General features: G+C 47.4%; 2 protein-coding genes across 5 annotated transcripts in view; both read left to right on the top strand.

Moving 5' to 3' along the window:
- Nucleotides 1–20521, top strand: part of rps5 (ribosomal protein S5) — a 335501-nt gene that overhangs the window by 291965 nt on the left and 23015 nt on the right. The gene's annotated exons all lie outside the window — the stretch shown is intronic.
- On the top strand, nt 1805–14471 carry tektl1 (tektin like 1). 4 transcript variants are annotated; one of them, XR_011351870.1, is made up of 8 exons: nt 1805–1913; nt 5543–6273; nt 6805–6909; nt 8213–8414; nt 9421–9587; nt 12675–12759; nt 13269–13382; nt 14181–14270. XR_011351870.1 is itself a non-coding variant. In XM_069919333.1 (8 exons), the coding sequence occupies exons 2-8, from the start codon at nt 5626–5628 to the stop codon at nt 14355–14357; spliced, it is 1509 nt and encodes a 502-aa protein (XP_069775434.1). In that variant the 5' UTR covers nt 1805–1913; nt 5543–5625; the 3' UTR covers nt 14358–14471. The 4 variants fall into 4 exon arrangements, 3 of the variants coding, with proteins under 3 accessions (XP_069775434.1, XP_069775436.1, XP_069775435.1); XM_069919333.1 differs by having other exon boundaries at nt 12675–12770; nt 14181–14471; XM_069919335.1 differs by having other exon boundaries at nt 1812–1913; nt 5573–6273; nt 12675–12770; nt 14181–14471.

Genomic DNA, 20521 nt, shown 5'->3' with positions numbered 1-20521 from the left:
CAGGTAACCCTCCCCTTTGGCTGGTTCCCCTGCTTCTTTACCTTCACCTCCTTTCCTGGTGGTCTCTCCTGAGGGCCAGCATCAGTGGCCTGATGGTGGAGGAGGTCAGGAGAATGTGAACCAGCCTTCAGAGGAGGGGGTCAAATTCTTGGGTATCAACATCTCCAAGGATCTGTCCTGGACCCCCCATGTTGATGCAATCATGTAAAAGGCTCACTAGCAGCTGTACATCATGAGGAGATTCACTACATCACTAAAGACTCTCTTAAACTTCTACAGGTGGACCAGGGAGAGCATTCTGGCTGGTTGCATCACTGTCTGGTATGGAGGCGCCAACTCTCAGGGCAAGAATAAACTCCAGAGGGTTGTTAACTCAGCCTGCGACATCACAGGCACCAGACTTCACTCTATCAAGGACATCAACATGAGGCGGGGTCTTAAAAAAGCCAGCCCCTATCCTCAAGGACCCCCGCACAAACCCCTTCCCCTCCACCGATTCCATCTGTCGTCCAGTTTACTGTCTCCGATTGCACAAGTCCAACCCGACGAAACAGCGTTCTCTGGTCCTCAGTGCAAAACATGCAGACATACACCCAGGCATGACACACAGATGTACAGGTGGTCATTCCTAGTCCATTTTGGGAAAGCAGTCAACATGTTCAGGGACCTCCTGACCTCCCCCTGCTGGGATCTGTAAGTCCCATGTTAAACAGTTCAGAATATAAACAAATTATCTTCAATCCTGGGAACTTCCAGAGGAAGAGAAAAACACCTACATTCTCACCATCTCAGCCCATTAACCCTTACAAGTGTCACCCCCTTTGACCAGGAATGACCACCCTCCCCTATACATCAACAACTCTGTAGTGGAGAGCACCAGGTTCCCTTGAAGTTCATTTAACTAGAAACCTGTCGTGGACACTCAACATCTCCTCACTTGTCAGGAAGGGGCAACAGAGACTGCACTTCCTGAGAAGACTGAAGCAGACGAGGCAACCGGCCGCCATCATGTCAACGTTCTACAGGAGCCTCTATTGAGAGCATCCTGCATCACAATGTGGATACAGTCGCTGCAGAAAAATGAATTGGAGGTCAATCCACAGGACCATAAGGGGGCAGAAAGGACCACTGGGGTCTCCCTCCCACGCCCATTGACATGACAGATCGGGAACGTTGTCCAAAGAGGGCGCGCAAAATCATCAAGGACCTCCTCCACCCTGCACATGGCTGCTCCCATTGGGGAAGAGATATAGGAGGATCAGATTCATCACCACCTGCCCATGGGCAGTGAGAATGACCAAAGGAACCACCCACCCTGACCCTCCAAGACCCTCGTGTTTATTAAATACTATTTCTTTGCATTCTACGAGCTGTTCTTGAGCATCCTCAGAAGAGAGTGAAACTGATGACCCAGTCGCTTTACCACCCTTACCGACTGCAATTAAATTTAGTTCAATGCTTCCAACGTGCTTCGTGCCCGGTTGTGCTTTCAGCTGTGTTCATTAGTGGTTTATTCAGTGTGGACTAAAGGTATTCAACATATAATTATAAAAAATGGTAGGTGTGTTATTCCTTATTGACGTATGACAGGTTTGCTGGAACATAACCGAACATTGTTCCTGTATAGATGAGTACTCGTCTTGCATGTGTACTGTTTGTTGTCTGTGTGTGTGTTTGCATGTTTTGCACCGAGGACCGGAGAACGCTATTTCATCAGGTTGTACTTGTACAATAAGCTTGACATTGACTTGATTTCCTCCTATTCTGCCGTTTCTATGGAGACAGCTGCATTGTGATGCACCTTTGCCTCATCTGAGGTCCAAGCACAAGGCTCAGGACCCAGGGCTGAGAGGAAAAGGGACTTCAAGGCTGGTGTCTGGGTGGGCAAGGGGACCCGCAGCCAGCGGAGAGTGGTGAGAAATGAGAGGGAGGGTCGTGCGTCACCACGGGGGCGGGGGGAGGTGTTCCTGAGCCGAGGCGGGGGGGGGAAAGCGAGAGACAGACCACTACACCTGGACCGAGGGAAGCTGGGAATAGCTGAAGGAAGAGCGCATGGAACGAGAACGGTGCGGAGGAGGAGATGGTTGGATGACCTATTTAGAGGGGGAGTTTGGATGGACTAAATTTTGGAGAAAAGAAGGTTGAAGAGCGAGTTAATAGAAGCTGTAGGATTCCGAGATTATAGGGCAGATGGAGCATTTTTGTACCTGTCAAAAACAAGAGTTTAAGGTGAGAGGGATGAGGGGAACACAGGGAGTGGGTTAATGACAGGAGCACACTGCCAGAGGTGGATTCAGATACATCCTGTGTTGAGGCACTGGCAGCGCCCTGCCTAACGCGTAGCTTTATTTGTCCCCTGTGGTCCAGTTTTCAAGTTGTCATCAAATAATTCACATGCGATTGACATGCACATTCCAGATTTTATTCAAGGTCACATTTATATCGTATATGTGCAGCTCAGTAACAGGCCCTTCCAGCCCACGAGCCCACACCGCCCGATTACACCCCATTGGCCTACAACTCCCCCCCACCACCCCAGTATGGTGGGAGGAAACCAGAACCCCCCCAGGGAAAACCCACGCAGACACAGGGAAGAACGTGCAACCTCCTTACAGAGAGTGCGGGATTTGAACCCTGCTCCCGATCACTGGCGCTGGGCTGGCCGCTGGGCAAACCAAGCTGCCCTTATTTCCTATTGTGTTATTTCTGCACATTCTGGTTTGACCATGTGGAAATTACAGCACTTTTTATCCATCCTCCCCCCATATCATGGCACCACAATGTGTGGGACATCTGGCCTCACAGGTGTTTGTGAGAACATGGGTGCGTTTAATGGCTTCGTTGGGCAGGTATAAGGGAGCTGGGCTGGATTCGAGGCTTTTGATCCCCTTTGGGGTCTGTCGTCACCATTTTTCAACACATGGACCAGAGGTTGTGCCAATGAAAGTCAAAGAAGCCGTCATGAGGCTGAAAAAAACAGTAAGACACGTCGCCAAAACCATCCAATGACCAAAATCAAGAGTTTGGAACATCATTGAGAAGACACAGCCCAGTCACCTTGAAGGGACTGGTCAGCAGAGGAAGACTCCACTGCTGATGAGAAAATAATTCTCACTGTAATGAGGGGGAAATCCTCAAACGCCCGTCCGACAGATCAGGACCGCTCTTCAGGAAGCAGGCGGGGATGTGTCGATGACCACTGTCTGCAGAAGACCTCATGAGCAGAGATACAGAGGTCACACTGCAAGATGCCAACCACTAGTTGTCCACAGGGAGGATGGCCTGATTACTGTTTGCCAAGGAACCGGCAGAATTCAGAAAAAAAAGGTCTGGTGGACAGATGAGGACACGTTTTGATCATAAGTTTGGGCGACGACTCTTACTGTTTTTTCAGCCTCATGACAGGTTCTTTGACTTTCATTGGCACAACCTCTGGTTCTCATGTTGAAAAATGGAGACTACAGACTCCAAAGGGGATCAAAAGCCTCAAATCCAGCCCAGTTCCCTTATACCTGCCCCAATGAAGCCATTAAACAAACCCAAGTTTTCACAAACACCCATGAAACCAGGTGTCCTGGACATTGTGCTGCCCTGAAATGGGGGGGACGATGTATAAAAAGTGCTGCAATTTCCACATGGTCAAACCAGAACGTGTACAAATAACCGTGAACAAAATCTGGAATGAGCTTTAATCACGTGTGAATTGTTTGATTCTAAATTTAAAACTGTGGAGGACCGGGTCAGATAAAGGAACATTGAGGGGGTCAGAGCAATGTACACAAGCAAGGAATGAAAAATCTGAGAATTGAAATGACAGTGGATGGGCAAAAGGGTTAGTATGAGTGCAATGGGTGGAAGGGCTATGCTCTGTGGAAGGAAGGGGCAGTGTCCATTAAGAGTGAGGCAAGTGCTGGTGGTGATCCCCACATACCGGGAGGGATAGATGGGAGTGCGCTGCCAGGAATGCACTGGGAAGCGAGGGGAAAGCAGGAGGAGGGAGATGGTCGCCAAGACGCGCGCCCATTAAGGGTGTCCAGAGAGTGCGGATTGAGGGGATGGGGTTGGAGATGAGGTATTTTGGGAGGGAGGGAAGATCCTGGGGATTGAGTTGATGAGATGATTAGTGAGGGAATGGGGAGGGAAGGTCCTGGGTTTTGATGGGGTGACTGATGAACAAGTGGGGAGGGAAGGGTCTGGGGAGGGAAGGGTCTGGGGAGGAGGTCATGGAGGTTGGAGATGTGATTGGTGAGAGAGGAAGGGGAGGTCCTGGGGATTGATGGAGAGGGAGAGGGAGAGGGAGGAATTGAAGGTCCTTGGGTTGATGGCGATGGGAGATTAGCTGTTTGGGGAGGGAGGGAAGGTCATGGGGTTTGATGGGGGTGGGAGATGAGATATTTGGGGGTGAGGAAGGTCCTGGGGTTTGATGTGGGGTAGAGGAGATGTTTGGGGAGGAAGTGAAGGTCCTGGGGTTTGATGGGGAGGGAGAGAAGATGTTTGGGGAGGAAGTGAAGGTCCTGGGGTTTGATGAGGATGGAGAGGAGATGTTTGCAGAGGAAGTGAAGGTCCTGGAGTTTGATGGGAGTGGGAGATGAGATATTTGGGGTGGGAGTGAAGGTCCTGGGGTTGGGAGATTAGATGTTTGGGGAGGGAGGGAAGGTCCTGGGGTTTGAAGGGGTGGGAGATGAGATATTTGGGGGTGGGGGATGAGATATTTGGGGGTGGGGGAAGGTCCTGGGGTTTGATGGGGAGGGAGAAGAGATGTTTGGGGAGGGTCCTGGGGTTCAATAGGGAGGGAGAGGAGATGTTTGGGGAGGAACTGAAGGACTTGGAGTTCGATGGGGAGGAATTGAAGGTTCTGAGGTTTGATACGGGTGGGAGATGAGATGTTTGGGGAGGGAGTGAAGGTCCTAGGGTTGATAGGGGAGGGAGAGAAGGTCCTGGGGTTTATTGGGGATGGGATATTAAATGTCAGGGGAGTGAGGGAAGATTCTGGGGGTTGATGGGGAGGAGATGTTTGGGGAGAAAGTAAAGGTCTTGGGGTTTGATTGGGAGAGATGTTTGGAGAGGGGGTGAAGGTCTTAGGGTTTGATGGGGAGGGAGAGGATGTGTTTGGGGAGGAAGTGAAGGTCCTGGGTTTTGATTGGGGTGGGAGATGAGATATTTGGGGGAGAGGGAAGGCCCTGGGATTTGATGGGGAGGAAGCGGAGATGTTTGGGGAGGAATTGAAGGTCCTGTGGTTTGAATGGGGTGGAAGATTATATATTTGGGGTGAGGGAAGGTCCTGAGGTTTTATGGGGAGGGAGAGGAGATGTTTGGGGAGGAGTTGAGGGTCCTGGGGTTCAATGGGGAGGAAGTGAATGTTTTGAAGTTTGACGGAGTGGGAGGTGAGATGTTTGGAGAGGGAGTGAAGGTCCTGTGGTTTGATGGGGATGGGATATGAGATGTTTGGGGAAGAATGGGTGGTTGATTTGGGGACTGCATGACGGGGCTGTTCAAGGGGAGTAGGCACTTCTTCCTGTAACCTTTGCCCACTTCCTCCTAGTGAAACCTTCTGCCCTTCCTCCTTGGGCAGGACTGGACCCCAACACCCCAGCTCCAACTGGAGGGGGGGGGGGAAGAGATACCATGGAATGGAGAGGGGTGAAGGAGCCGGCAGCGGCAATCGGCGCCAAACGCTGGCGGGACCAGGCCATCCGGGCGGTGGGCTTGGCTGAGGCGGCCACTGAGATCACGTCACAGCCATACCAAGGCGTGCCGTTCCGTTCAGCTGCCTTGTACGAGGAGCAGGAGCGGCAGCTGGCGCGCAGGGAAGGATGCAAGAGGCTGCCTGGTGAGCTGTCCGAGAAGCCAGAGCCACTTCCCGCCTACAGGCTCCGGCAGGAGAAGGTGGCCGAGACCCGCAGGAGGCTGCAGGAGGCAAGACAGAGGGTGTGCCGGGTGGGGGATGAGTCACAGCTGAGCCGGGACGTGCTGTACAAGGTGCCCGAGGAGGGTGATCGAGGCTCGTGGGGCTTTCACCCCGAGATGGAGCTGCTGCCCTTCCTCCGGGACCTGTGCGCCCTGCACAGCAACCAGCAGCTGGGCAGCTACCTGCTGCAGGCCCGCTCCGTCATTGGTCACCTGTGTGACACACTTAACCGGCTCAACACCGAGCTGTTCCGCCTGAAGGAGAGTAGAGACCGACTGCGCCTGGTGCTCGGAGGCGTGCGCAAGGCGCTGCTGCTGAACCAGGTCACCGGGCGCAGGAGGAGAGGCCGGCCGGTGGCGGAGAGGGTGAGTGGGGGCCAGGGCAGAGAGCGCAGGGTAGGGGAAACAAGAAGGAGAGGGGAGAGGAGAAGAGGGTGAGTGAGGGCCAGGGGAGGGGAGAGAGAGGGAAGGGGGGAGAGGTTGAGTGGGGGGTTGGTGAAGGGGAGGAGAGGCAGAAGGTGGAGAGAGAGGGGGAAGAGGGTGAGTGGGGCTGGGGAGAGAGAGAAGAGGAAGGGGAGGGGAGAGGGGAGGAGGGGAGGGGAGAGGGGGGGAGGGGTGGGGAGGGGGGGGGAGGGGTGGGAAGAAGGGAAGTGGAGGAGAGGGGAAGAGGAGGGGGAGAGGGGAAGAGGAGGGGAGGGGAGGGACAGGAAGAAAGGGAAGGGGAATGGGAGAAAGGGGGGAAAGGAAGGTGGGTGATCAGTTCCCCCTGCCCCAGGGAAATCACCAGGAAAATCAGTTCCCCAGGGAGACCACCCCCTCCCCTTGCCCCAGGGAGACCACCCCCTGTCCCTGGGAAAGTTGTTGCTTCTGGCTTCGCCACTGTAGGCTGCTTTCTAGATACCTGATGGAGCCGACTTGCTGGTTGACCTGGAAAAGAGGAGGATGGAGGCTGTGAAACCCACCCTGGAGGAGCCGCTGCACAAGATAAAGTCGATGCTGCAGGTAACAAGCGTGTTACAGTGAGAAGCAGGGGCCATTCAGCCTGACAAGCCTGCTACCCAATTCAATTAAATGAAACACTGCAGGCTGCAGATGGTAATTGTAGAATCAGCCGGTCTCGCATCGTCCGTGGGATGTATCTTTACCTCCCATGGACGTTGCAAGTTCCCCCAGCATTTCTGGGTGCTTTTACCACCATTCAATGAGGCTGATCTGGCTGTGGACTCAGCTCCCCCTCCCCCTGCTCCTGTCCATTCCTGATCGTCCTAAATCCCTCCCTCCTGCAAAAACTTCTCAGAGTCTTAAATACCGAGGCAGCCTCCACCTGGTCCAGCGGTTCTGTCCAAAATTTGCTCTCCCAAATCCCCAAGGTAAACGAGAGGAAGGATCACGGGGGTGGGGGGGGGGGGGTGGGGGGGCAGTGTGGGCTCAGGGGATTTGGGTTGCTTTCTCTCCTGTGATTAGTAAGGGATTGCTTAAAGTGGGATGTGGGCGGGATGGGAAGGTTGAGAATCACTGCTCTACACCCATTTGTTACTGAAATAATTTGCTTGAGAAAAATTGTCATTCGCCCATTTCCTTTGGAGATGACCTGTTCACATAACGAGTCCATGAGGGACAATTAAAACAATGGGTTTTCAAACTTTTTCTTCCCACCCACATCCCACCTTAAGCAACCTCTTACTAATCACAGAGCCCCGATGGCACAGGGATTACTTAAAGTGAGATGTGAGTGGAAAGAACAAGGTTGAGAACCACTGCTCTCCACCGTCCCATCACACACACCAGGACAGGGATGGTCACAGGGTGAAAGCTCCCTCTACACTGTCCCATCACAGAGACCCGGGACAGGGATGGTCACAGAGTGAAGCTCCCTCTGCACCGTCCCATCACACACTCCCAGGATTGGGTTGGTCACAGAGTGAAGCTCCCTCTGCACTGTCCCATCACACACACCAGGACAGGGATGGTCACAGGATGAAAGCTCCCTCTGCACAGAGACCCAAGACAGAGTCAGCACACTTTAGACAAAGCTCCCACCTCTGCACCGTCCCAGGATAGAAATGCCATGGGTTAGATGCGTTGTAAATCTCCCACGACAGGATCCCACCACACATTGCTGGGGGCAGCATGGCTCAGACCCAGAGGAAATACCCCTCTGCAATGTCCCCTCCTGTTGAAGGGGTGGGCCAACCACAAGGACCTGGTTTTGACCCTTGGACGTGCTGGCTCGGTGGGTGTGAAGGAGGGCAGCCTTCTGACATTGTTCCCCCTCTGATGGGCTGCCCTGGCACCCTCTGCACAGGAGCTGGACGGCGCGCGGAAGCGACTGCAGGAGTGCTACCGGGAGCGGATGCTGGTCCTCGACCTAGTGCCGCAGATGATGAGCCAGACCACGAAGGAGGCGAGGAAGGACTGCCTGACACCGAGGGTCACCAAGGAGCTGGCGGAGGTCAGGGACGTGAACGTGATGCCCTCCCCAACACCGGCCGGGCCCTACAGCTATGGTGAGGCGAGGGGTGGCTACGATGGCGGGGAGGTTGGGTGTGCTTGAAATCTCAGGGTGACCTGGATCACAGCGTCAGGGATTGATCCACGGGGTGACCTGGATCTAGGGGTCAGTCTGCGGTGACCTGGATCACAGGGTCAGTCCACGGGGTGACCTGGATACGGGGTCAGTCTGCGGTGGGTTCTAGTGAATCTAGGGTTTTGGGGGGGAGGGGGTCAGAGGTCGGTCCTGGCTTGGGTCTAAATCTCAGGGTCAGGGGTTGGCCAATAGGGGAGGCCTTCACCAGAGGGTCAGATATTCCCCCCCCACCAGAGGATCAGACGTCACAAACAACGTAGCCTCCATTGGAGTTTCGGCCGGAAATGTCTCCTCCCCCTTATGTCGCTTGCCACACCCGAGGAATGATGTTGATCATGCGAATTATGCGAGATGGACATGGGGCTCCACATCCCTGAAGGAACTTTCCTTTGCTTCCCTTTCTTGTGTTAATAGCGGCGCTGGACAGGCTGGGGACTGGTGGTTTGCCTCTGCAGGACTACATCACAAAGTCTGTGCCCGCAGCAATGAACTGAATCGCAAGTCGAATCTTGCACAAGTTTCAAGATTCTCTTATTGTCATCAGAAAATGCAATGTTACTCAAAATTTCCTAACAGCAAAGAGTTGCCATTAGTGTAGAGAAGTAAAACACAACGCTGGAGAAACTCAGCCAGTTGATGTCCTTTATGTACCAAAGGTAAAGATACAGAACTGACGTTTCGGGCTTGAGCCCTTCGTCAGGTTATGAGCAAAATGTCGGCAGGCGAAGAGTAAGCAGAGCGAAGGTGGTCAGCAATGCCATGAACATTTCCCACTATCCCTTACAAAGGCCCCCAGGGTGACCTCCAACGCTGTTGTTGACTTTCTGCATACTCAGGGCACCCCCCCTCCCCCCACCCTCCTGCATCTCTGCTCGGGCCATTGGGACCTTCCGCCTGTAACGCCCTGCATCTCACCTTGTCCCCAGCTTGTGAGGCAGCCATAAACAAGGCCAAGACCATGATTGTGCATTCCAAGGCTCTGCGGGAGAAGAGCGACAAGTTAACCGAGGACGCAGTCGCCCTGACGAAAGCGGCGCAGAAGTCGGTGAACGACGGACTGACTCAGAAAATGGCAGAGTGCGCAGTTATGTTGGTAAGGGCTGAATGCCGGAAACTCAGCCAATGTCTCCCTGCCTTCCGACCAATGTCACTCCTCATGCAAAAGGGCCGAGCATCCTGGGGGTATCCATCCGCCTCTGGTGGCTGTGAGCACGCACGTTTTATCTTGCGCACATGGCCGGACAGACACACACATATGCACAGGTACACACATATACACAGGTACGTACACACACACACACATGCCCAGGTATACACACACACACACGTGCACAGGTACACACACATATGCACAGGTACAGGTACACACACACACACACACATGCACAAGTACACACACGCACACAGGTATGCACACTCATGCACACAGGTACACACACACGCACAGGTACACACACAAGTACACGTACACATGCACAGGTACACACATACATGCACAAGTACACACACACACATAGGTACACAAACACACAGGTACACACACACACACCCACCCACCCTCAAAATTAAGTTTATTGTCATGGCGAGTTATGAAATTTGTTGTTTTGCGGCAGTAATGTTGTGCAGAACAAAGTGCAAAATTGCTCTAAATTACATTTTAAAAAATACATTTGTGTAAAAAGAAGAGAAAATGAGGCCGTGTCTGGGGTTCATTGATCATTCAGGAATCTGATGGCGGGGGGGGGAAGAAGTTGTCCTTGTGCCACTGGGTGTTCATCTTCAGGCTCCTGGACTTTTCCCCCAATGGTAGCAGAGTGGAGGCATGGCCTGGGTGCTGGGGGTCCTTGAGGATTTTTAAAGACACCGCCTCATGTTGAATGTCCTCGATGGAGTGAAGTCTGGTGCCTGTTATGTCGCAGATCGAATTAACAACCCTCTGGAGTTTATTCTTGTCCTGAGAGTTGGCGTCTCCATACCAGACAGTGATGCAACCAGCCAGAATGCTCTTCACAGTACACTTGTAGAAGTTTATGAGAATCTTCAGTGACGTACCGAATCTCCTCAAACTCCTCACGAAGTCTAGCTGCTGATGAACCTTCTTCATGATTGAATTGAGGACGGATCCTCTGACATGTTGACACTCAGGAATTTGAAGTTCTTGACCCTCTCCACTACTGAGTCCTTCATTTTCCCACAGGATCTGAAAATTATGGCACTCCCTCATCATTTACCAACTTTTCGGTTCCACCATGTTTAATCAACTGAGGTAAACGTTTGTTTTTTAACTGAGATAAACGCTTTCATTGTAACGGTTGGTCTAGTAGTTGTTCAAAATGGCAGCAATATCTCGTGTTGGAACTGAGAAGTGAGATGTACAGACAGTGCAATTTATTGTTAGAGACAACATTTCATTTTATTTTTAACAGCACCCTGGGCCACTTAAAAATGGGCAACAGGCCCCAGTTGGCCCATGGGCTGTAGTTTGGTCACTCTTGGTGTAGAAAGAAACATCGATTAGTACATCTCAGTGGCAGCCTGTTGTGGGGCCCATTCAGGAGCCTGATGGCTGCAGAGAAGAAACTCTTTGTCAGCCCATTTGCAGTGGGCAATTTCACGCCATTGAACCAGGGGAGGAGGGGGAAGAAAGTGTATTGCCTGCCTTTCCTGGGCAGTGCTATTGAGGGGGGGGGGGAAGGAGGTTTGCATCAACTTTGCGGCAATCCCCATCTTTGGTGACTCCCGTCCCACGCTGTGACGCAGCCTGCTGGGATGCATGTGGGGGGGGGGGGTGCATGGGTGAGGCTGTTTGGGGGAGGGGGGGACACGACATTGAATCAGAATTTTTTTGTCATGAACATGTCACGAGATGCGTAGTTTTGCGGCAGCGTCACAGTGCAAACATTTATATAAACCACCTTACAAAATAAGTCAAAGTGAGACAGGGTCCGTGGTTCATTGATCATTCAGGAATCTGATGGCAGAGGAGAGGAAGCTGTCCTTGTGCCGTGAGAGCTCATCTTCAGGGTCCTAAACCTTTTTCCCCGATGGCAGCAGAGAGAAGAGAGAGTGGCCTGGGTGGTGGGGGTCATTGAGGACAGTGGTTGCCTTGTTGAGTCTGTGTGTAACCACCAAAACTAATGAGCTGATGGTTGATCTCAGGAAGGGAAATCCAGAGGTGTACAGTCCAGTGATCAGTGGAGGGTGTCAGAGGTGGGGGGGGGGGGGGGGGGGGGGCTGCGGTGAGCAAATTTAAATTGGGAGTCACTATCTTGGAGGATCTTTCCTGGACCCAAAACACTAACGGCATTGTGAAGAGAGCTCATCAGCGCCTCTACTTCCTCAGGAGTTTGTGGAGGTTTGGTGTGACATTGAAAACCCTGGCAAATTTTCTACAAATGTGTGGTGGAAAGTGTGCTGACCGGCTGCATCACGGTCTTGTACGGGGACATCAATACTCCTGAGTGTAAAGCCCTGCAAAAGGTCATGGACACAGCCCATGACGTCACAGCAAAACCCTCCCCACCATTGAGAACATCGACAGGAAACGCTGCCGTCGGTGAGCAGTAGCGATCACCAGGGATCCACACCCACTCAGCACACACTCTGTTCTCGCTGCTGCCATCAGGAAAGAGGTATCGAGGCCACAAAACTCACATCCACCAGGTCCCCCTCCACCGTCAGACTCCTCAACAACAAACTCAATCAGGGACTCATTTAAGGATTATGACTTGTGGACTTTATTAATTTTTAAAATTCTTTGTTTTGCACCATCAGTTTGTTCATATTTCTTTATCTGTTTACACGTGTAAGCTGTGTTGAGTTTTTTTTGGCACTACCAATAAGTGGTCATTCTGCTGTGCCCGCAGGAAAAACTTTCTGGATTGAATGTGATGTCATGTATGTTCTCTGACAATAAACCTGAAATCCCCTCTGCCCCTTCCCTGAATCTCTGCCATAGTTTCACCTTCAATCCCCACCTCTGAAAGTCCACATTTCCCCTCCCTGGCTTCGAGAAGCTCAGCTCCTTGCAACTTGGATTCACAGATGTTCCCGTCCCTTATGCATTTCACACAAATTTTAAATGTTGGAAGAACTCCAAAGGAGAAGGTAACCAGAGTTGTGACTGTACCTAGTGCGGGGCTACACCATTTAACTCTTGCTTGCATCCCTCTTCCTGCAGCAGCACATGGAAGTCAGTTCCGGGGAGACGAGAGCCAGCATTAATCGGGCAAAGCGCTGGTACAATGAGATGGAGTTGGTGAAAGGTATGACGCTGGTAGGTAGATGCCCGGGGTTGGGGTTTGTACTCTCAGTGGAGGGGAGGTTTGGCTCAGAAAAGGCCACGTGTAACCAGAGGCCCTCATTGGCCGATGATCTCGACAACCCCACATGGCCTCCACCAAATGCGCATTGCTGGTGCGGACGGAGCGAAGGTGCTTGTCGATACCCTCTCCTGGTCTGCGTCCAGTCTCTTCCGATGTACCGAAGGCCACCAACTCTCCATCCCCTTCCCTCTCCATTCACAGAGCCCCCCCCCACCCCCGCCTGCCACTTGCTGGTGTCCACCTATTACCTTCTGCCTGTGGGACTGTGCTCTTCCACTTTGTTTGGACTCCTGCCGACATTTTGCTCATCCCCTGATGAAAGGCTCAAGCCCGAAACGTTGGTCATTTATCTTTACTATATAAAGGACCCTGAGATTTTCCAGCACAGTGTTTTAACGCCTATCTTTATTGGCCATTCTCAATTAATACGTATCCCTTGTCATCGTCAGGGACCAGAGAGCACCCAGCACCTCACGACGCGGGAACGTCTTGACAGGCCGTTAGTGAAGGTCTTCCAACGCCATCCAGGAACCCAGCTCACAGAGGCGGCCACTCTCGTCAAGGTCAGTGGCCCAGTAGAAGACAACAATTCTTGCCGAGGCGAGCAGTGAGCGGGAGAGAGCGCCGGCGTGACGTTTCAAAGCTGCTCAATTTATTACTGATGGGAGCGGGTGAAGTATTCAGCGCTCACACTGAGGGCTTGTCCATGTTTCTCTTTCCTGGACACACACTTCTCCCCCTACCTGTTCCCAGGGCGGGTGCAGCAAACACCAGAGTACATGCACAAAGTGAAGGGAGGGAAGTTTAGGGGAGACGTCGGGGTGTTGTGGGGGCCTGGAATGCGTTGCCAGGGGTGGAGGCTGGAACATTAGAGGCATTTAAGAGACTCTTAGACGGGCACATGGATGGAAGAAAAATAGAGGCTTACAGGGTAGGAAGGGTGTAGTTTCTTTTTCTTTTACCGTGGAGTGTAAAAGAATGAGGGGAGATTTGATAGAGGTATTTAAAATTATGAGGGGGATCGACAGAGTAAATGTAGGTCGGCTTTTCCCACTGAGGGGAGGTGAGATACAAACCAGAGGACATGGGTTAAGGGTGAAAGGGTACTTCACACAGAGAGTGGTGGGAGTGTGGAGCGAGCTGCCATATACGTGGATGGGAGGGGTATGGACTGGGTTCAGGTCAGTGGTACTGGGCAGGATAATAGTTTGGTCCTGTTTCTATGCTGTAATGTTCTATGGTTAGGACTCAGGCCTGAAATGCCAGTGATCCATTTTTACCACCCACGGATCGTGTGGAACTGGTTGAGTTCCTGTGTGGTTACCTTTGCCTGGCCCTCACTGCATTGCTTCTCTGACCAGGGTATCGCCATGCTGGATGATGCAATGGCGGAAACTAAGCGTAACATCAACATGATGGAGCAGGCAAAGAAACAACTGGATGAGAACATTCAGGAGAAGAAGGCCGGCTATCAAGTGGATGCAGAGATCGTTCGATTCCGCAAAGTGAAAGCACCTGCTCGGGTACTCCTAGATTAGTCAAATCCATTGGGTGGCAACTGAACAGAAGACCTGGTCCTTTTTAGCTTTCTGGTGTATGTGTGTATTTTTATAAATCACCGGCTATTAAAACAATTTAATCGTGCAGTCCAACTTTACTGCCGTATAAATGGTGCAGAGATGGGGATCAAACCTGGGTCACTGGAACAGAGAGGCAGCCGCATTACACGCTGCCCCTTACTAGAGAACCACAACTGCGAGGGGTTCACAATTTAGTTGATGTAATTCATCCATGGTACGTGGGTGGAGATTGTAGACTCTAATGAGAGTTTTGGGGAGGGAGGGAGGTTATTACTGATGATCATACAAGAGAGAAGGTTCTAGGGATTTTGCCTCATTTGAAACACAGGGTACAGTTTTGGGCTCCTGTGCTGGCTTTGGAGAGGGTTCAGAGAAGATTCACAAGAACAATTCCTGGAATGAGGGAATTCCTTCAAATTTGGCTCTGGGAGTTCAGAAGAATGAGGGGAAACTCATAGAAGCAATTTCAAATGATGAAAGGCCTGGACAGAGTAGATGTGGCAAAGTTGTTTCCCATGGTAGGGGAGTCTTGGTCAAGAGGGCACAACTTCAGGATTGAAGGGCGCCCGTTTAAAATAGAGACGCAGAGGAAATTCTTAAGAACACAAGAACCTCAGAAACAAGAGCAGGAGGCGGCCATCCAGCCTGTCGAGCCCTGCTCGGCCATTCAATGAGATCATGGCTAATCTGATGACGGGCTCATCTCCACCCACCTGCCTTTCCCCCATTCCCCTTAATTCCCCTACTATGTAAAAATCCATCAAACCTTGCCTTAAATCTTCAGCCAGAAAGGGGTGAACCTGTGGAATGTGCTGCCATGTGCAGCTGTGGCGGCCAACTCTTTAGGTACATTTAAGGCAGAGATTGATAGGTATCTGAATAGTCAGGGTATCAAAGGTTATGGGAGAAGGATGGGGAGTGGGGCAATGGATCAGCTCATGATCCAAACTCAATGGAGCGAATGCCCTACTCCTGCTCCTATGGTCTAAAGAGAGGTGGCATAGACATGATGGGTTAAATGGCCTCCTATCATAAAAATATCGGAATAAAATATGATTTTGTGACTCCCTTAGGTTTAGAGAGGTTTGGGAATTAAATAAATAGGAGTCTTGTGCCTCCTGCGTAAAAGTAGGTTCAGAAGGGGAAGCTGATTTCTTCCTTTTTTTTTTTTTTTTTTATTAAATTTTTTATTTTTCACACCATAAATCACAATAGCCATGATATACACTTTTTCTTTTCCACACATTTACAGTGACTTTTTCTCCCTCCCCCCTCCCTCCTCCCAAGCCACCCCCCCCATCCCCCCCCCTCTCATCCATTTTAGTTATACAATCTAGGTTGCATTAATTCAGTTAGACAATGTTGTCATTCAACAAAAATACACCAGAAATTCTACTGAGTCCATTCTTTTCTTCTCTTCTCCTTCCATCAACTTAGGTAATGTTTGTTCCCGGTAGGTTTTCGCTATTGTATTTAATGTAAGGCTCCCATACTTGTTCGAATATTTCAATATTATTTCTTAAACTATATGTTATTTTTTCTAATGGAATACATTTATTCATTTCTATATACCATTGTTGTATTTTCAAATTATCTTCCAATTTCCAGGTTGACATAATACATTTTTTTGCTACAGCTAGGGCTATCTTAACAAATCTTTTTTGTGCATCCTCCAAGTCAATTCCAAATTCTTTATTTTTTATGTTACTTAGGAGAAAGATCTCTGGATTCTTTGGTATATTGTTTTCTGTTATTTTATTTAATATCTGATTGAGATCATCCCAAAATTTTTCTACTCTCTCACATGTCCAGATTGCATGAATTGTTGTTCCCCTTTCTTTTTTACATCGAAAACATCTATCAGATACTGTTGGGTCCCATTTATTTAACTTTTGCGGTGTAATGTATAGTCTGTGTAACCAATTATATTGTATCATACGCAGCCTCGTATTTATTGTATTTCTCATCGTTCCAGAGCATAACTTCTCCCATGTTTCCTTTTTTATCTTTATATTTAAATCTTGTTCCCATTTTTGTTTAGTTTTACCATTTGTTTCCTCATTTTCCTTTTCTTGCAGTTTAATATACATATTTTTTATAAATCTTTTGATTAACATTGTATCTGTAATCACATATTCAAGGTTACTTCCCTCTGGTAAACTCAAGTTGCTTCCTAATTTATCTTTCAAGTAGGATCTCAGTTGGTAATATGCCAGCGCTGTATCTCCCGTTATATTGTACTTATCTCTCATTTGTTCAAAGGATAAGAATCTACTTCCTGAAAAACAATTTTCTATTCTTTTAATCCCTTTTTTTTCCCATTTTCTAAAGGCAAGGTTGTCTATTGTAAAAGGGAGTAGCTTATTTTGCGTCAATATTAGTTTTGGTATTTGGTAATTTATTTTATTTCTTTCTACATGAATCTTCTTCCATATATTGAGGAGATGGTGTAATACTGGAGAAGTTCTATGTTGTACCAATTTTTCGTCCCATTTATATAATATGTGTTCAGGTATCTTTTCCCCTATTTTATCTAATTCTAGTCTCGTCCAGTCTGGTTTTTCCCTTGTTTGATAAAAATCTGATAGGTACCTTAATTGTGCGGCTCTATAATAATTTTTGAAGTTTGGCAATTGTAAGCCTCCTTGTTTATACCATTCTGTTAATTTGTCTAGTGCTATCCTCGGTTTCCCCCCTCTCCATAAAAATCTCCTTATTATTTTCTTTAACTCTTTGAAGAATTTTTCTGTCAGTTGTATTGGCAATGCCTGAAATAAGTATAGTATCCTTGGAAAAATGTTCATTTTAATACAGTTTATCCTTCCTATCAGTGTTAGTGGTAGCTCTTTCCAATGCTCTAAATCGTCCTGTAATTTTTTCATTAGTGGATTGTAATTGAGTTTATATAATTGGCCTAGATTTTTGTTTATTTGCACACCTAGGTATCTTATTGCCTGCGTTTGCCATCTGAATGGGGATTCCTCCTTAAATTTTGAGAAATCCGCGTTATTCATAGGCATTGCTTCACTTTTATTTACGTTTATCTTGTATCCCGACACTTCTCCATATTCCTTCAATTTCTTATATAGTTCTTTTATTGATAGTTCTGGTTCTGTTAAGTACACTATCACATCATCCGCAAACAGACTGATTTTATATTCCCTGTCTTTTATTTTTATTCCTTTTATATTATTATCTCTTCTTATCGATTCTGCTAGTGGTTCTATAGCTAGCGCAAACAATAATGGTGATAGTGGGCATCCCTGCCGCGTTGACCTGCTTAAGTTAAATTGCTTTGATACATGTCCATTTACTGTCACTTTCGCTAACGGTCCCTTATATAATGCTTTAATCCAATTAATATACTTCTCCGGTAAACTGAATTTTTGCAATACTTTGAACAAGTAATTCCATTCTACTCTGTCGAAGGCCTTCTCTGCGTCTAAAGCAACTGCTACTGCCGGTGCTTTATTTCCTTCTACTGCATGAATTAAGTTAATAAATTTACAAATATTGTCTGTTGTGCGTCTTTTTTTGATAAATCCAGTTTGGTCTAAATTTACCATTTTCGGTACCTGTTCTGCTAATCTGTTCGCTAATAGTTTAGCTATTATCTTATAATCTGTGTTTAGCAAAGATATTGGTCTATATGACGCTGGTGAGAGTGGATCTTTCCCTTGTTTTAGTATCACTGTAATTATTGCTGTTTTACATGAATCTGGTAAGTTTTGTGTCTCATCAATCTGGTTGATTACATCCAGGAGGGGCGGTATTATTAGGTCTTTAAATGTTTTGTAGAATTCTATTGGGAGTCCATCCTCTCCTGGTGTCTTATTATTTGGTAAATTTTTTATTATCTCTTGTATTTCTACTGTTCCAAATGGTTCTGTTAATTTATTTTGTTCCTCTATTTGTAGTTTTGGTAGTTCAATTTTAGTCAAAAATTCATCTATTTTCCCTTCTTTCCCTTCGTTTTCGGTTCGGTATAATTGTTCATAGAATTCTCTGAAGTTTTCCTTAATTTCTTTTGGATTATATGTAATTTGTTTGTCTTTTTTCCTTGTTGCCAAGACCATTTTCTTAGTTTGCTCTGTCTTAAGCTGCCATGCTAGGATTTTGTGTGTTTTTTCCCCTAGTTCATAATATTTCTGTTTTGTCTTCATTATATTCTTCTCCACCTTATATGTTTGTAATGTTTCATATTTTATTTTTTTATCCGCCAATTCTCTTCTTTTGGTTGTATCTTCCTTTATTGCTAATTTTTTTTCTATGTTTATTATTTCCCTTTCCAACTGCTCTGTTTCCTGATTATAGTCCTTCTTCATCTTGGTTGCATAACTTATTATTTGCCCTCTAATGAATGCTTTCATTGCGTCCCATAGTATAAACTTATCTTCCACTGATTCCGTATTTACTTCAAAGTACATTTTTAATTGTTTTTCAATAAATTCTCTAAAATCCTGTCTTTTAAGTAGCATGGGGTTTAATCTCCATCTATACATTCTTGGAGGGATGTCTTCTAGCTCTATTGCCAATAACAGGGGTGAGTGGTCCGATAATAGTCTAGCTTTATATTCCGTTTTCCTAACTCTCCCTTGTATGTGGGCTGATAACAGGAATAGGTCTATCCTTGAGTATGTTTTATGTCTAGTCGAGTAGTATGAGTATTCCTTTTCTTTTGGGTTTTGTTTCCTCCATATGTCCACAAGTTTCATTTCTTGCATTGATTTAATTATAAATTTGGTTACTTTGTTCTTCCTGTTAATTTTTTTCCCCGTTTTATCCATATTTGGATCCAAATTCAGATTGAAATCCCCTCCTATTAGTATGTTCCCTTGCGTATTAGCTACCTTCAAAAAGATATCTTGCATAAACTTTTGATCTTCTTCGTTAGGTGAATATATATTAAGTAGATTCCAAAGCTCTGAATATATCTGACATTTTATCATAACATATCTCCCTGCTGGATCTATTATTTCCTCTTCTATTTTAAATGGCACATTTTTGCTAATTAATATAGCCACTCCTCTTGCTTTTGAATTATACGATGCTGCTGTTACATGTCCTACCCAATCTCTCTTTAATTTCTTGTGCTCCAATTCAGTTAAATGTGTTTCTTGGACAAATGCTATATCTATTTTTTCCTTTTTCAGTAAATTTAGTAGTTTCTTCCTTTTAATTTGGTTATGTATTCCATTAATATTTAGAGTCATATAGTTCAGCGTAGCCATTTTATATTTTGTTTATCTTCTCTTTCCGTTTTTCCATCATTACCTTTCCTCCTTTTCCATTTCTGTTTTCTTATTTTCAACTCTTTACCAGACAACATTCCTACAACATCCAACATTTTCCTTATTCTCCTATTTCTATCTTCTTTATCCCCAATCTCCCCTTCCCCTCCTGAGTTGCCCTTTATCCCTTGTCGGACAACCACATCTCCCCTCTCCATTTGGATTTGCGAATCCACTCGCAAGCGTCAACTGATTTTGCAGTGACCGCTCTTTTCCCCCCACCCAGCCCCCCCCAGAAAAGATTTCGTTTTTTATATGTCACAAAGGTCACTCTTTTAGTTCCCTCCTTAATCTCTCTATTCTATTACCTTCCCTTATTAATTCTTGTCTATACTTTCTATGTTTTCCTCTAATTACAGATACTTTCACATATGCCCATTGTCTCTATTCACTCTTATACCTCTTTACCCGCATACATATCAATCGTGGTCATTTTTACCCTCCTTACCCGTCTTCATCCCTCAGTCTATTTTTGTCTTTACCCACATACATATCAATCGTGATAATTTTTGCTCTCATTACCCGTCTTCATCCCTCAGTCTATTTTTGTAATTGTTCTGCAAATTTTCGTGCTTCTTCTGGATCCGAGAATAGTCTGTTTTGTTGTCCTGGAATAAATATTTTCAATACCGCAGGATGCTTCAGTGTAAATTTATATCCTTTCTTCCATAAAATCGCTTTTGCTGCATTGAACTCTTTTCTCTTCTTTAGGAGTTCAAAGCTTATATCTGGATAGATGAAGATTTTTTGCCCTTTATACTCCAGTGGTTTGTTGCCCTCTCTTACTTTTTCCATTGTCTTCTCCAGTACCTTTTCTCTTGTAGTATATCT

The sequence above is a fragment of the Narcine bancroftii genome, chromosome 2, assembly GCF_036971445.1.
Source record: "Narcine bancroftii isolate sNarBan1 chromosome 2, sNarBan1.hap1, whole genome shotgun sequence".
NCBI classification, from domain to species: domain Eukaryota; kingdom Metazoa; phylum Chordata; class Chondrichthyes; order Torpediniformes; family Narcinidae; genus Narcine; species Narcine bancroftii.
This window is presented reverse-complemented; position numbering and strand designations above follow the sequence as displayed.

Coding starts and splice junctions, on each gene's coding strand:
- tektl1 (XM_069919333.1), top strand. CDS start 5,626: ATGGAATGGAGAGGGGTGAAGGAGCCGGCAGCGGCAATCGGCGCCAAA. Junction 6,274..6,804: donor GCCGGCCGGTGGCGGAGAGG/GTGAGTGGGGGC, acceptor GCTGCTTTCTAG/ATACCTGATGGAGCCGACTT. Junction 9,588..12,674: donor CAGAGTGCGCAGTTATGTTG/GTAAGGGCTGAA, acceptor CTCTTCCTGCAG/CAGCACATGGAAGTCAGTTC.